Source organism: Epinephelus fuscoguttatus, linkage group LG5 (genome assembly GCF_011397635.1).
Source record: "Epinephelus fuscoguttatus linkage group LG5, E.fuscoguttatus.final_Chr_v1".
In the NCBI taxonomy this organism is placed as follows: domain Eukaryota; kingdom Metazoa; phylum Chordata; class Actinopteri; order Perciformes; family Serranidae; genus Epinephelus; species Epinephelus fuscoguttatus.
The window spans coordinates 2,901,768-2,918,618 of record NC_064756.1 but is presented as its reverse complement, the minus strand read 5'-3'; the positions used below and the strand labels follow the sequence as shown (position 1 = coordinate 2,918,618).

The window sequence follows — 16,851 nt, the reverse complement described above, 5'->3', positions numbered from 1 at the left end:
GAATGTGTGTGTATATATTTTAAATCTTAAAACTTTTATTCCATTGTTATTATTATTTAGGGAGACTGGTAATTAAGAATTTCAGTGTATGGTGTGTTTTCACTCTGCATAGGACGTCTTGAATCCTGGATTAAAAAAACAGTACTGAGGGAACTGATGGAGAACTCAGTGAACCTGATCTGGATCAATCCTGGTCACTGCTGCCACCTGCTGCCCTGAACACAGAATGACACTCTCAGCTCCATTTATTATTCATTTTAACAACATAATGTGTCTGAACTCATCATAATTCAGATAAGCAGAGAGTCTATTCACTCTGGTTTTTACAAATATTACAGATGTAAAGAAACTTTAACGGCATCAGACTGCATGAATCAATGTAAATTAGGGACGATACATGTAAAGATTCTCAGAAACTCAACACCAACTTAACACAGAACAAGGATCATACATGCAGTTAAATAATTATTAAAAGTCTTTGATTCAAATTATTTCAGGTTTCTCAGGAGTCCTGGTGTCATGAGATTGATTTGGTGCATAAGCAAACTTTTCGAAAACAGTTTTTTGTCCATGTGGAGCTGTTGAAGGTGTGTCGTCAGGCGAGCAGTTTCCATATGCTCCCAGTCTTTGTGCTAAGCTACAGTTAACATGTCCTGTGTCTCAGTTTCTGCATCATTCTTTGTTCCATGTGTCTTGTGTATATCTGTGTTAGATATGAACAGAACATCTGTGGTTAGACGGCGTCCTCTTGCTGCGCGGAAGTTGCAGGTTCCATCATTTCCTTCGCAGCCTGTTCCTCTGTGTCGCTGATCGTCTGCTCCCTGCTGCAGGGGAACATCTTGTGAACCGTCTGTCTGAACTGTGTGTGGAGGTGGTAGAGGAGCAGGGGGTCGAAGCAGAGGTGGAGCACGCTCAGCAGCAGCGTCGACTCCTTCCCTAGAAACAGCTGCCTCTTGGTGTGGCAATCCGTGATGACTTCAGTCTGGGCCAACGTGTATGGCGTCCTGACGACGTGGTAAGGCACGAAGCAGAGGATATAGGCCAACACCATGGCCGCCAGGCTCACTGCTGCCTGCCGGGCGTCAACCCAGAGTTTGGGGTCTTTGCGGCTGTGCAGGAGTCTTTTGAGAGCCAGGCCGCTGGAGAGGAGCACGATGACAGAGGCGTTGAGGAACAACGCTGTGCAGAGGAAGACGGTCAGGGTGTGCCAGTGGAGGCCGATGTCATTCTTCAGAGATGAACAGCTGAGGTACCGCCGCTCCTGCACAGACAGGTTTCACAGTTACATTTGGCAGATAGATTTTCATTATAAATGATGAAAAGCAGTTGAAGCTGCAGAACTAGAAGTAGCAGCAGTGTAACTGTACGGCTGCGATTAGAGCGCCACCTTGGATCACCTCCAGGTATCAGACATATTTATACACAGACTTGCATCAATTCAACAGCACCTTACCAGACCTGGAGCAGGAACTGATGCTGAGTAGCAGTAGAAGTAGAGGTAGTGGTAGTCATAGCAGTAGTTGCAGCAGTTCTCCAATCAGTAGTACTACAGTACCTGTACTTGCTGTATGGGCAGAGCCATGTTGGGCACCATGATGAGCAGCAGCAGCAGCCAGACGACCACCGACAGCAGCCGGGCGAAGCCGACCTCCTGGAGCCGTAGAGAGCGCAGAGTTTGGCAGTCCTGCAGGAGAAGAGATCCGTCAGCCATCAGGAACACCAACACCAAACACACTGTTTCCACGTATAACTTTGGTTCAGAAAAAGTCCAGATATTGTTTCACTAACGGCAAATGTATCCGAACACCTGATGGAAAGTAAGTCAAGGTTCTGGATGCAACAGTTGAGGCAGAAACAGATAAAAATGTTGGCACTGAACGTTTCTGCAAACCACAGATATGTTACATATGTACGTTTCATATAAGTACACGTCAGCATTTCCAATGTGACGTTGCTCTAATTACATGTATATGAGCTGATTTATCGAGAGGTGGAGGGGATGGTGGATGGCGTGACAGCTAGGAACAACAGCTACCATGCTGCAGACCACTGTTCAAGCCCAAACAACAACAACACAGATTGTATTTATAGCGAGACATTGCTGTGTTTCCAGGGGCGATTGTGCCACCAAAAGCTGCTGTTTTTAAGCAAGCCATTGCTGTATTTCTAGCGGCCATTTTGCAATCAAATGTGACTGTTTTATGGAGGCAAGCCATTGCTGCGTTTCCAGCGACCATTATGCCACCAAAAGCTGGTGTGCTTTAGTGAGCCATTTCTGTATTTTTTGCAGTAATTGTGCCACCAAAAGCAGGGTTTTTTTAATCAGCAATTGCTACATTTCCAATGGCGACTGTGCCACCAAACTCATTTTTTAGCAGCATTTCCAACAGTGATTGGGAAACCAAAAACAGTTTTTTTTTAGGCCAAAACATCTTTTTCTATAAATAAACAAGTGTTTTTTGTGCCGAAACATAACCACACGCAAATGTACAGAAAACTTCTACCTTTACATAATAACGTAGGAATGTTACACACCCGTGATTTACAGAAATGTACAGTGCCAGCAAGTATTCTGGCAAATTGCTTTGTGCTGTCAAATTTGCACAAATTATATAATTTTTTGTTAATAAATTAATTAATGTTTATCATTTTATCTGCAGGACATATCAGACATAATGTTGCAATTCATTAAACTGATAAAATTTGTCAAGTTTCCATCGAAATTTTACTTTAATTTACTGAAAGTCTGCGTAAGACAATGTGGGAGCTGATCCCAGTTGGTGCCATAGACCACGACAGAAGAAGAAGGGGTGATTCAGACAGCTCAAGACAAAGCTGTAACGATGGAAAACCATGTGGAAGAAAACACGATGGAATTATAGTTCTGTTTTTTTATGCTTTAATGCGAGGAAGGCTACAGTCTCCTCATCACTCCACACACATCTGATGTTTTCAGCTCTTCATGCTTCATGTACATCATCATTTCTGTTGCATTCAGTCGCATTTTGCGCCAATTTTTCTGCCTCAGCCAAGCGTAAAAACCTTTTTGCAATATTTCAGGTTTTAGCTGAAGCAGTTGACACCTGTAACTGATAAACTGATGATAAAGCTTTCTGTGTTCTCTGCTTAAAAGCTTATTTGATGGCTCAATGTGGGTCCAGTTTAAGAGTATGATTCGTTCACGAAGCTGATACATCGTCATCACCTGCCCCTGTGATGAAGATGTGTTCAGCCCTACCTGCAGGTAGCGGTCAGTGATGATGAGGGCCAGAAAGGCGATGGATGCGTAGAGGCTGATGTAGATGGTGACACCGCTGGCCTGGCAGTGGAACACCATGAGGCTCCACGGCGCTGCCCCAAGGTCCTTCAGGATCTTGAAGGGCAGAGCGAGCAGCAGCAGCAGGTCGGCCACCAGCAGGTTGACCAGGTACACGCTGGTGCTCTGCTGCACGAACACATTATACACAAATATGTTTAAAAACTAAATAATATCTCATATTAACACAAATACATTTCTAAACAGCGTCCTACCTTGGCTCTGGGGCTGCAGATGAAGGTCCACACAGACAGCAGGATTCCAGGCAGACTGATGATGAAGATGAGGATGTAGAGGACGGTGAAGGGTCCCATCTGGTCATTGAGGATGCACTGCTTCCCCTCCTCAGCTCCTACAGAGCTGGAGTTGGAGGAAGAAGGCATCATCAGGAGCTCAACCTGCAGCTGAGAGACAGTAAACAAGTTCAGCAAAGAAAGCTTCAACACCGTTCAGTTACAGGTCGCAGGTGTGATAATGAGCTCACTGTGTGTGGTGAGAAGTCTGAATGCTCAGCAGCTGCTGTGATTGTGGTATGGATGTCTTGGGTTCAGACTGACGGTCGGGGTGGAAACAGGAAGCAGCCTGTGGGAAGGAAAACCACCTTTAAACAGTCGTGTGCTTCATCACCTGAGAGACAGGTTTTTCTGCCAGAGTTATAAAACTTTTGGTGATTTTACCTGACGGATTTCTGTATTTGTTTTTGTCTGATGCAACATTTGAATCAACTGGTCGTTGTCTGTGTCGTTCTTCATCCATCCGCAAGATACCCTGAGACTTTGCCACCTGTCACCACTCACAGTCATGTCAAACCCAGCCACTCCCTCATGCTCTGCAGTAACCACTTTCATGCCCACATACTCAGCTGCTTCCTGTTTCCCCTCATCAGCCTGGCAGTATACAAACCAGCTCACTTTCCCTGTCAGATTGTCGATGTTGCCTCGTGTCTTGCTTTCTAACTCTCACAACCTGGTGCCTGAACCTTTTATCCTGAAAGCTGTATGTGCCTACCAGATCCATGGACTGGTGAACCCTTTTGGATGATGCTGCCCTTTCACCAAACAAATTTCTAGTGATGTAACTGTCACAGACAAATCTCCAATGTTGTAATAAAATCATGACCGCTTTGCCTCAGTTGGTGCGCACTCCCGTGACCTTGATGGTTTGGTGTCAGGTCACAGGTAATAAAACTCATTCCAATCAATCTTAAGTCAGTCTTTTTCTTATCGTGACAAAGTCATCCATCTGTTCATTTGCTTCTGGTCAGGTCAGGGGCAGCAGGCTCAGTACAACACTGCCTTTTCCCTGCAACGCTTTCCAGCTCCTCCTGGGAGATCCCGAGGCGTTCCCAGGCCAGATGAGATATATAATCCCTCCAGTGTGTTCTGGGTCTGCCCCGGGCCTCCTACCAGTTGGACTTGCCTGGGAAACCCTCTAACAGCAGGAGCCCAGGAGGATCCTGATAAGACGACCAAACCACATCAGCTGGCCCCTTTCAATGTGAAGGAGCAGCAGCTCTACTCCGAGCTCCCTCTGGATGGGAATTATTCATCGCTAAAGGTGCGGACACACCAAACTGACATCAAAGAAGTAGCGGCGACGAAAGCCAACTGTTGCATCGTCTATGTCGCCTCACGTCGCCCTGTGTCAGTTGCATTTGAACACACTACACGGACTACATCCGACGGCCAAGTAGCACGTACGTTCTGCGCCTGCGTGAGAGAGAGCGGAGTGAGAGAGTGGTACATCCTGTCAGCCGAGGGGTTTCCTATCTGTGCAGCCGAGCACCGCAGCACCTCCACGGACTATTACATCCAGACGGTCCCGGTGTTTCCTCCGCAGGCTCCACTTCACTCAGCTGCCCAATAAACCCGCTGCTTCTTCTTGTTATTCAGGTTAAAGTGGGAAGAAGCAGCGGGTCTGTGGGGCAGCTGAGTGGAGTGAGGTTTCACTACAGGCAGATTCACTTGCCGATGCCAAAGTGCCGATGGTGTGGCACACTGTGCAAACTCTAGGCCGACAGACGCTCACCGACGACGCGACTTTGGTCGACGGCCGACCGTCGGCTTGGTGTGTCAGGGCCTTAAGGCTGAGCCCAGCTACCGCCCAGTTGTCGCTTGTATGTGCAATCTCATTCTTTGTGTCACTACCTTAAGCTCATGACCATAGGTGAGGGTTGCGTACTTTCCCCTCACTGGTGAACAAGACCCGCAGATGCTTCAGCTCCTTTGCTTGGGGCAGTAACTCTCTCCCAACCCAGTGGGGGGAAGATAAAACTGCACCAAACCCTGTTTCAGATTTATTTAAATGAACTATCGAAAGAAAACTCAAATGCAGTTATCAGGCGTCACATCAAGCTTTTAATGGAGAATTGATGCAATGGACCAAATTTAAAAACTAAAATATTAAATAAGAAAAAGAAATAAAAAGGAATGTCTAGCAAAAAAGGGCCTCTTCCATGTGAGTGTTGTAATGGAGCAGGAGGTGACAGACAGGTAGCTGAGCTATCACCACACAGGATGCAAGTAAACTCTGCGGTCACATATCAACCTGCCTGCAGCAGGAAGTCGTGAATCAGGAAACTTTCAGCCAGACACACAAAGCAGCTTCTTTCCAACTTTTGTACAACACTCACAGCTGCTTTATTCTGTTGTAACAACCAGTACATGTATCAACAGGCGAAGCTTCACAATCAACCAGCTGACTAAGGGACTAATTCTTTCAGTTGTGCTTTTATCATTTTACAATTTGCCTGCAAAGATCTGAATTTGTAAAGTAACTAAAGCTGTCGGATAAATGTTGTGGATTAGACAGTGGTATGAATAGAAAAGACTCAAACACCTCAAATTAGTGAATACACTTATAGGCATACATTTCACCATCAAACACAGAACATCTCAACAGTGAAGCAACCTGCAGTCTCTGCACCAGAAGTGAAAACCTCATTCAAAACCACACTGACATTAACAGTAATGTAGATTATTAAAGCTCAGCTCGGCAACATGATCTGCTCAACAGTATGTAGGTGTGTGTGTGTGTGTGTGTGTGTGTGTGTGTGCAGGCAGGGATGGTACTTTTTGTCAAAGTAACATAATATTCTTGTTTACTTCTGTTATTAGTCACATTTACCGGACAACATGTCACAGACAGCCCACACACAGTCAGGGGTTAAATGTCATCAGATGTAAAATCTTTAAAAACACACATACATAAATAGTTTTATCAGTAGTTTCCTCAAACAGCTGCTCACTGAAGTTTTTATCAAACAAGTAGGAGGACACAGGGACTTTTTCGGCGACTATTTTCAGCAGCGGATTGATCCACGTTTGGATCATCTGTGGCAGCAGGACGGTGTATTTGGCATTGAGACGAAATAAACTACAATGTGTGTGTTCATGGTGATGAAGGAAGATGTCACCCAGTGATACACCAACCGGGTGCCCAGTGGCTCATTGGGTGGAGCAGGCGTCCTTGCCGCAGTGACCACAGGCTTGTTTTCAATCTGCGGCCCTTTGCTGCATATCCGGCCATCTCTTCCTCTTTTATAGTTATACTGTGTAGCATTATCCAATTAAGACATGTGAGATATAATATTATCTGGGTTTGTGACACACAGCCTCTTGCCTGTTTACCGTCAGCTCTGTGCATTGTAAACACACCGACTAGCCCAACAGTTTGAAGGCTGGGGTAAAGATACATGCCGAGTAGAAAAGGCTGTATGTCTGGTCGGAAGGAGAAACACACCTACGTTTAAATATTATGAAAGACGGTTCGAATACGCCCAAATATCGCAACATACCTTTTGAAGAAGGTGGTTGACGGAGTAAAACAGGGAGGCTGTGTTGCGTTCATGGCCAACCAACTGGCCAGAATAAATGTTATATTACATTTGTTCATTATTATGTGATGGGTATGATAAAAACTTTTGCTGAAACTTAACGTTTCAACAATGCTGTGGTTAGGGTCAAAGTATCCTCATACAGTGGTTCATATGATATTCTATTAGCGCCCCACAAAGACGAAATGTCGTTAACGTACTGAGCTGTGTAGTTAAGGTAAAGTTAAGGAGGTTAGGTTTAGGCTATTAAAGATACTATGGAAGAAGTAACATGGCAAGTCCACCACCAAAGGACGCAAAGGAGCAAAATGGCCAAAATAAATGTTGGCATTATATGTTTCTGCGAGCTACGGCTACATTACATTTGTACGTTATTTTGTAATGGATATGTTGAAACTTCATATTTAAACTTTACATTTCAACAATGCTGTGGTCAACGTGTAGTTATGTTCAACATGTCCTCATTCAACAGTTTATATGATATCCTACAAATTTAGCCGCCCGCATCACAACCCCCGTGAAATGACTCGTTTCACCATTAGTATTTAATCCATTCAGTCCAATAACATTCGGTAAGTCCATAAGAGCTGCAAGATTAAATCATTTTTTTACAGTTCCGTATTCCGTTCCAGTGATGTGGAAGCAGCACCGATCATCTAGGTAATTTCATACCGCCACTGAGTAACTTTCATAAGAATGAACAGGGTCCTGTCTCCAGTGCTGTATCTGGGGCACTTCCAGTCTAACGTAAAGTTACGTAGTTAAGGTAGCGTTACTGTGATTAAGTTTAAGAAAAGAAATATGGCAAGAGTATACCTAAAAATGAGTCAGAGTTCACACAGTTCCAAACGTGTCTCAAAGGAAAAGTCCCGGGGGAAATCCACCACCCCAACCTGCCTCCCTTCAAGACCACTCGGGACTGCCTTCTTGTTTACTCCCGTCAGCGCTTTGTTCACGTGATCACAGCCTTTCAAAATACATGGGATATGTACGAATTTGGGTGCGTTACTTTTTTGTAGGAAAATGTACGAAAAGTTTATGAGAACAGCCTAGGTTAGGCTCAACACATCCTCATACAATGGTTCTCATGATATCCAAAGAATTAGTGCCCCACAAATGACATTACAGACTTTATGTAACGTTACTGTGGTTGGGTTTAGGAAAAGAAACATGGCAAGGGTGTACCTAAGAATGACTCAGGGTTCACTCAGTTCCAAACACTCTGGACTGCTTCCCTGTTTACACCCATCAGTGCATTGATAATGGGATACCAGCCTTTCGAAACATGTCGGATATGTACGAATTTGGGTGCATTACTTTTCGTCCGAAAATGTACGAACAGTTTATAAAAACAGTTTGCATTAGGTTCAACGTATCCTCACACAATGGTTTTTATGATATCCTAAGAATTAGCACCCCACAGATGACAGTCAGTACGTTTACATGGACAGTTTAATTCCACTTTTAATCGGAATGAAAGGCCATTCCGATTAAAAGTGGTCATGTAAACGGTCATTCTGATTGAAAATTAAATCCGATTAAAGCGGGTGGTTTATTCCATTTATCATTCCAAATGAAAGAATTTTGTGTGCTTGTATACACTCATTCCTCTTTAAGTCCATTCTGGTCTTTCTGCGCATGCTCGTTTCCTTGCCCTTCTGGCGTGATGACATATATAGCGCGCATAGCAACGGGCTGCATAGCAACGGGCTGAGATAGAGCAGTCGGACTCGTTGCACTCACCGGTTTCCATTCGCCACAGCACGGTCTTCTATCTCCCTTCTTCGACCTTCTACCTCCCTTCTCCTCCTCAACAGATGAAGCATTAGCAGAACAAGGTTGTTGTCGTACTGCTGCTTCAAGAATATAAGCAAAACACGCCCGAAAAAGGCACTAAGAACGGCGTCGTCAAGCATCTTGTTATCCAGAGCGAGGACTACAGTGTTTTCTTCCGGTAAACGTAAACACATGACATCCGCCCCGCCCCCTATCCAATCAGAAAGCTTCCCTGCCCCAAATCTTGTGCAGACCTGAATAAAGGCGATTAAACGGTTTGGGAAAAGTAACATGGTGAGGATGAACCTTAAGATAACTCAATATTCACAGGGTTCTGAATAACGGTCTCCAGGGGGGAAGTCCTGTGATTTGTGAACCATCCACTACCACAACCTGCTTCCTTCTTTACTCCCAGCAATGTATTGGTCACGTGATCGCAGCTTTCCAGAGTATATGCCCCATGATTACGTGGGATATGTGTGAAATTTGGTGCGTTACTTTTCATAGGAAAATGTATGAAAATGTTATGAGAACAGCCTGTTAGGTTTAGGTATAAAAAATACTTGGTTGTCAGTCAGAAAAGATGTTTGGGTTTAAAAATACCTGCTTTTTCATAGCTCCACCCCTGCTAGGAAAAAAGCTACAGGTCATGAAATCACAACTGGTTTTGTGTTTTTGTTGGTCTCTAACAGTGGTCGGCAGTTTGGCAGGCGCCATCCTCCATCTCTGAAGGTGATTTACTCTTTAAATCAGTTTTGGATGAATTTGTCCATTATGGCGACGGCATCCTTCAAACTCTCAGTCGAGCTCTTTCATTAAAACGTCTTCTTATTCCTGTTACTGTGAATCATCCGCATGAGACTGAGTGAAGGAGGAACCCGCATCACGTCTGATATTTAACGTGGTTTGATCATCAGACTGTGAACCTTAAAAATCTAAATGAGCCCTTACCTTCTGTGTTGACTTATCCAGTCCTCTCAAAGGTCCTCAGACCACGTGTTGGATCCCCTGAGGACTGACCAGGACTCTGGGTTCCCCCCACGCAGGTCCTCAGGGTACGTTTGATTCAGTGTGTTGCTGCAGATCATGTGCTCGGGGCTGCAGGCGGATGGAAGGTGTTTTCCCTGCCTGTTAGAAGTACGTCAGTCTGATCACAGGCCACACCTCCCTGCAACACACACACACACACACACAGTCAGCTGTCAAAGGGCTTTACAGCAGTTGGGTGTTGATTAACGTGAGTTTCAAAATGATTATGGACCTTTTCAGTGGCACACAGGCAGAGGAGGAACTGACACAGATGACTAAAAAACAGTTCTGTTTCATCTCATATTTACAGATAACGCTCACACTTTAAAGACAGTGTGTGAGGGTGTGAGCGAGAAGAGAAAATGAGATGTCATATAGACTTATACGATTATAGACACTGGTGTTCGTAGCCTTTTTTTTTACAGCAGAGATCCTGAGTATCTCAGAGAACACTACCCTCCATCAGGAGTGTTTGACAGATGGTTGAACAGCACTCTAAACCTCCTCCCTCCACACCTTTCACACGTGTCAGCAGAGGTCTGTGCCGACAATTCAGCCTGTTCTCACTCCAAAGTCATCATCAGATACTTCTGTTTGTCAGTGACTGTCAAGTTTGAAATGCTGCCAGTGACAACATGACATAAGGAGCTGAAAGGGCGGCCGGGAGGGGTGGTCCAACAAAGACCGGACTTTCACCTGGGATGTGTTCGCAGGAAATATTGTAGGACATTTAAGCAGCAAAACTAAAAACTTGTCAGGGTTTCAGCTTTGCATCTCCTTTGTGTTTCCTGTTTGTTTTCAGTCGGTCTCTGTGTGATCGCTGGGCGTAGCCTCCTGGTTCCCTCCTCCTGCCGATCCTCCTGAGTGCCAGCAGCAGCTGAACCTCATCAACAATCAAACCACTGCAGTATAAAACCCAGATCAGACATCCAGACTCTGTCAGATCGTTCAATCTCCTCAGCGATTCACCACACCAGCCTCAAACATTACACATTAAAACCAAACATTACCTCATGGAGGCTAGAAGAACTACTAAGTTGATTTTAGAAGATAAGATTTTTAGAAACTTTGAATCAGAAATTGTATTTAATCATAAATACTTCAAGAAAAAATACACAAAATGTTGGACACCTGGCCATTAAAATGTAACGTTCAATATACCTCTGAGACCCTGTGTCCTCGTGTGAGGACATTACATTTTGGGTTTACTTGACCTTATACTTCATTCTACCGAACTTAGATTGGTTGTGTTCATTCATGGACACTTTTTTTTGCACCATCTAGCGGCAGTATGAGCACAATACACTAACCCAGGTAAAAACAAGATGGCAGCGATGTCTGCCAAGTCAGTCTGCAGACGACCCCGACACAAAAGTGGACATGGTCCAAAACCTGATCACATTTTATGGTTGAATCTTGTTTATTAATGATTAATAATGTTTGTAGATAGATATGGCAACTAATTTGACCAATTTTAGCAAAAGTAACAAAATAAGACGCTATTACTTTCATGGGAAATTTTACATTTACATAGTCTCTTTCCAAAATAAACGCACTACATCGGTACAACACCACAAAATTACATTTTTTTTTACCTTCGACAACAAAAACACAAAAAGTGAACAGGGTTTAGCTTTAGAATCTTACGGGATGCGAACACTGCTCCCTCAGTTGAAAGTTGGTGATTGACAATACATTTTGTTTTTGACGTTTCTTCTCACTACATCACTAACTTTTATTTCAATGCAAACTGAATAGAACACGATTGTCACACACATGCACGAGGAGGTGGAGGAGACAGTGAAAACATCCTGAGTTTTAAAAGCAGCATCTATTGTCCATTGTCTTACAGTTCAACATGAATGATGAACCACATTTTATCACAATCCATCCAGTAGGTGTTGAGATATTTCAGTCACTGACCGACTGAACAAAGCCAGGAGCCACCAACAATACAAAACATTAATTACTTTTTCCAAGTTACAACTTCTATCCTATTCAGAAATGACACATCATCTTATTTTTTTTATTAAAATATACAATTAACAGAAAGTAAATATAAATATAAATATAACATGTTAATATATTGTACAGGAAACACGACACCAAACCAGAGAGTGTTTGTGAGCAGGTTGCAGCTCAGACTCCTCTGTGCAAGTTCAGATCTCAAAGATTGATAAATCAGCAGTTTCAAACTAAAATACTAACCACTTGTGTAAGTACGAATGTGTCTCATAAACCACAATTTTGAGATAAGAGAGACTTTAGTTCCAAAATTCAGTTTAACAGCTCCACCTTACAGAGGAATTATTGTGCAAGAAAATGTTCCGCAGCCGTCAGAAACAAGACGCACGTACAACCTACCTGATGCAACAACACTGAGACCAACACAATTTCTGTTGGAGGAAATGTTAAACTGTTAAAGATGATGAGTCACTTCCTACATACCTAGGCTATGTATTTTTTTTTTTTTTTTTTTGGACTTCCTCTTTAAAGTTAATTTACGCATTTGTGTGACTGTTGGCTTCACAGAACTTTATTTTGTCATGAAACTCACATGCAACAACCATGTTGAAAGAATTATTGGTAACTGTTCCTCCTGACCGCACAATCTGTTTGCCATCGTCATGAGTTCTGCAGACATTAACATGTAGTTCTTCTACGGGTCTTAACAGGTAAAAATATAATGTTTTAACTCATCAAATGTGCATTAAAGCAACACTTAACTTTCTGGAAATGTTATGCTTTTCTTTGTTTAGGTTAAAATGCTATTAATAAGCTGATGTAAGTGAACCGAATGCAATGACTGGCCGAGCGTCCTGTCTGTCTTCCCCACTTGGAGGCCTCCCACTGACGTAACCGCTCGTGTAACATGAGTCTGTGAGACAACAAATAGGCTAGTAACAGGGACGCTTGTGGGTATAAACTTTTCTCCATAACAATGGCAGACAAATGCAGACCACCGCTTCCACCTCCAGCCGCTCCAACAGGGAAATCAGTTGGCAAAACAAAGAATATAGCAGAAAACGCTAACACTAAGAGAGAACTTGATGGTGCAAGAGCCAAAACTCGGGTCAACATTGGCTCTGCTTTCGAGCGATGGCGAAGACTAATGCAGCTTCATCCTGAGCTAAAAAGGGACGAGATGGTCGCAGAGTTTCTGCTGGACAGGTATGTTTAGTTCACTCTAATGTAACATAGGCTAGTTGTTACATTAGTTGCTAATGGCTAACGTTAGCCTACTGTAGCGTAGCCTCTGAAACATTAACGTTATCTTCCTTGTGCGTTTCCACTTACTAGTAACATTAACGCTACTATCCAACGTTAGCACTGTAACCTTAGTCTAAAACTCATCAGTCATCACTGACTCCGGTTGAGTTTTAAAACCCAGGGTTCTTGGTTGTAACATTACACTCGCTCTCCTCTTCCGTGTATCTAACGTTACCTTGCCGACGCCTACGTCTATCATATACGTAATGAGGACGTAATGGGGGAGGGGGGAGTAGGCCTTTGCAGGGAGGTAGAGTTGCAGAGGGAGGGAGGTGGGACTTGTGTATGTTCAAATTTTTTCTAAGTGCTGTGTGAAATGCAAGAAAGGTAAGAGTAGCTTTAAGATGACAGAAAATGTCCTGTTAACAAGAACATTTCTGACCTCTTAAGACGCTTCCATGCCATTGGTTGGCGTCAGTATGCCCCTTTTTAACATAGCAACTACGTTGGCCAGTGTGGGCTCTTGTTAGTAGGTAGTTCTGGCTACGTACCTATCACCTGTCCTCTACACAACTTCAACTTAGTATTTAGGACAGTCCATTTTGCGTGGGTCTTGAACTCCTGGTGACTGAAGACAGTGAATGTCCTCTGGAAGCTTTTTAAGCCACTGTGGCCGTAACGTACCACAGCCTGTGTGTTTTCATCCAGTGTAAATTATATAGAAATTCTTCTTAAACACAAACATGGTGTTTTATTCAGGAAAATTGAGCTTTGTATCCACCTTATTCCTGGCTCCCATGTTACCTTGCATGAATTACAGGCACTAAACCCAAACCGGCATTTTCCTATGGTAGCAGTCTAGAACAGTATGCTAACGGTATGTTAGTCCTCTTTTCTGGAGCGATTAAGAAATAAAACATGGAACACAGCGCCTGTTATAGCTAAGAAGGTATAATGTGATCATGTTGTCTCTGACAGCCGTCTCAAAGCATTTGTTGTTTTCCTTTTTAACCAAGCGTGTTAGCGATTAGCTTGCCTTGCTCCGTTAGCATATTGTTAAATTCAACACAGCCCGAGCTACCTAACGGTAAACATCTGCTCCTTCTAAAACATGATTTATGATTTCTTACATAAACAGACAATAACGCATGAGGCAAACAGTTTGCATAATTCAGTGTTAATTTTAGCTCCATGTAAAGTGAATAAACGTGATGTTTACCAGCTAACACTCCGCTCATCTGCCTTAATGACAGTTCACACAATTTTATCACTACTGGCTTATTAAGTCTGAGTTCTGCCGAGTGAAACATGACACTGAATTCAGCAGCAGACCTATTATCAGTTATATGAAGAAGTGGTAACACAAATAATTTTAGGAATTTATTTTATATAAGAATTATTGCACATCAACAACACACTCAGAATAGATTGCTAAACATGATGTCCAGTGTACTCTAACTTAATTCTACCATCTAGTGGACACAATGTACACTGAATACTATTTAATCTGGAATATCCAAAATATATTGCGCATATACTGTGGCATTGAAAAGTTTGGGCCCCCCTGGTCAAAATTTCGTTTACTGTGAGTAGTAGTTAAGTAAGTAGAAGATGAAGAGACATGACGTTAAATATAAAACATTTCTTCAATATTTTAAGCAAGATTACTTTTTAATTTCAATATTTTACAGTTTCAAAATGACAAAAAATGAAAAGGGACTGAAGCAAAAGTTTGGGCACCCTGCATGGTCAGTGCTCAGTAGCGCCCCCTTTGGCAGGTATCATCTAAACACTTTGTGTATCCAGCTCAGAGTCTTTCAGTTCTTGTTTGGAGGATTTTCAGCCATTCTTCCTGCAAAAGGCTTCTAGCTCTGTGAGATTCTTGGGCCGTCTTCATGCTCTGCTCTTTGAGCTCTATCCACAGATGTTTAATGATGTTTAGGTCGGGGGACTGTGAGGGGCGTGGCCAAACCTTCAGCTGGCTCCTCTTGAGGTCGTCCATTGTGGATCTGGAGGTGTGTTTAGGATCATTGTCCTGTTGTAGAAGCCATCCTCTCTTCATCTGCAGCTTTTTTACAGATGCTGTGATGTCTGGAATTTAACTGAATCCATTCTTCCCTCTACCTGTGAAATGTTCCCCGTGCCACTGGCTGCAACACAAGCCCAAAGCATCATCCATCCACCCCCATGTTTAACAGTTTGTTCTCCAAACATACCTTTGCTCATTGTGTCCACAAAGTTCTGTTTTACCTTCATCAGTCCACAGGACTTGTTTCCAAAAAGCATCAGGCTTGTTCACATGTTCCTTTGCAAACTTGTGAGGCTGAATGTTGTGGTGAGGACACAGGAAAGGTTTTCTTCTGATGACTCTTCCATGAAGCTCATATTTGTCCAGGTGTGTCTGCACAGTAGAACAGTGCACCACCACTCCAGAGTCTGAGAAATCTTCCTGCAGGTCTTTTGCAGTCAAACAGAGGTTTGATTTGCCTTTCTAACAATCCTACGAGCAGCTCTCTCAGAGAGTTTTCAGCTTGACCTCCACAGTTCCTGTTAACTGCCATTTCTTACTGACATGACCAACTGAGGAAACAGCTCCCTGAAAACACTTTGCTATCTTCTTCTAGTCTTCATCAGGTCTTTTAGTTTTCAGAGTGCTAGGCAGCTGTTTAGAGGAGCTCATGGCTGTTGATTGTTGGGACAAGCTTTCAGGAGTCAGAGTCTTTATAAAGCTTCAAAATTAGGCCTTTCCTAACGATGACTGTGAACAAGCCAGAGCCCGAACAAGCTCATTAACATCTGAGACCCTGGGAAAAGTTGTCTGAGAGCTCGGGGTGCCCAGACCTTTGCATGGTGCTGCTCTCCTAAAATTGTACAAAGCAAAATTAAAACACTGATCTTGCTTAAAATGGTGAAAAGCATGTTTCATCTGTCACTTCATGCCTTTTGGAGATCAGTTCATCTTCTAACTTAACTATTCACAGTAAATGAAATTTTGACCACGAGTGGCAAAAGTTTATGGGGTGCCGTTTGTAAAGTGTCTCACGCTGAAAATAACATCAACATTTTGCCACATTTAGCTTCAAACAATGTTTAAAAAAGTATTGTGATTTTTTTAACGTCACCTTTTACCACATTTACAGCAATATTTGTTAAATTAGAAATATATTAAATAGTTAAATCTAAATATTAAATGTGGCACCTAAATGTTAAATGGTAAATCTAAATGCTAAATCTAAATCTAAATGCTAAATCTAAATCTAAATCTAAATGTTAAATCTAAATGTTAAATCTAAATCTAAATATTAAATCTAAATCTAAATCTAAATGTTAAATCTAAATCTAAATATTAAATCTAAATCTAAATGTTAAATCTAAATCTAAATCTAAATGTTAAATCTAAATCTAAATATTAAATCTAAATCTAAATCTAAATGTTAAATCTAAATGCTAAATATAAATATAAATATTAAATCTAAATCTAAATCTAAATGTTAAATCTAAATCTAAATATTAAATCTAAATCTAAATGCTAAATCTAAATCTAAATATTAAATCTAAATCTAAATCTAAATGTTAAATCTAAATGCTAAATATAAATATAAATATAAATATAAATGTTAAATCTAAATATTAAATCTAAATATAAATCTAAATGTTAAATCTAAATCTAAATATTAAATCTAAA

The 16,851-nt window shown here is 42.2% G+C and overlaps 1 protein-coding gene across 3 annotated transcripts; it reads right to left on the bottom strand.

Moving 5' to 3' along the window:
- Positions 1-227: 227 nt before the first annotated feature.
- Positions 228-16,479, bottom strand: gpr171 (G protein-coupled receptor 171). 3 transcript variants are annotated; one of them, XM_049575807.1, is made up of 7 exons: positions 13,254-16,479; positions 9,879-10,095; positions 3,801-3,898; positions 3,532-3,720; positions 3,239-3,445; positions 1,556-1,684; positions 228-1,261 (listed from the first exon to the last, which is right to left on the bottom strand). In XM_049575807.1, the coding sequence occupies exons 4-7, from the start codon at positions 3,700-3,702 to the stop codon at positions 734-736; spliced, it is 1,035 nt and encodes a 344-aa protein (XP_049431764.1). In that variant the 5' UTR covers positions 3,703-3,720; positions 3,801-3,898; positions 9,879-10,095; positions 13,254-16,479; the 3' UTR covers positions 228-733. The 3 variants fall into 3 exon arrangements, with proteins under 3 accessions (XP_049431764.1, XP_049431766.1, XP_049431765.1); XM_049575809.1 differs by having other exon boundaries at positions 3,239-3,442; XM_049575808.1 differs by lacking the exon at positions 3,801-3,898.
- Between the last annotated feature and the right edge of the window lie 372 nt (positions 16,480-16,851).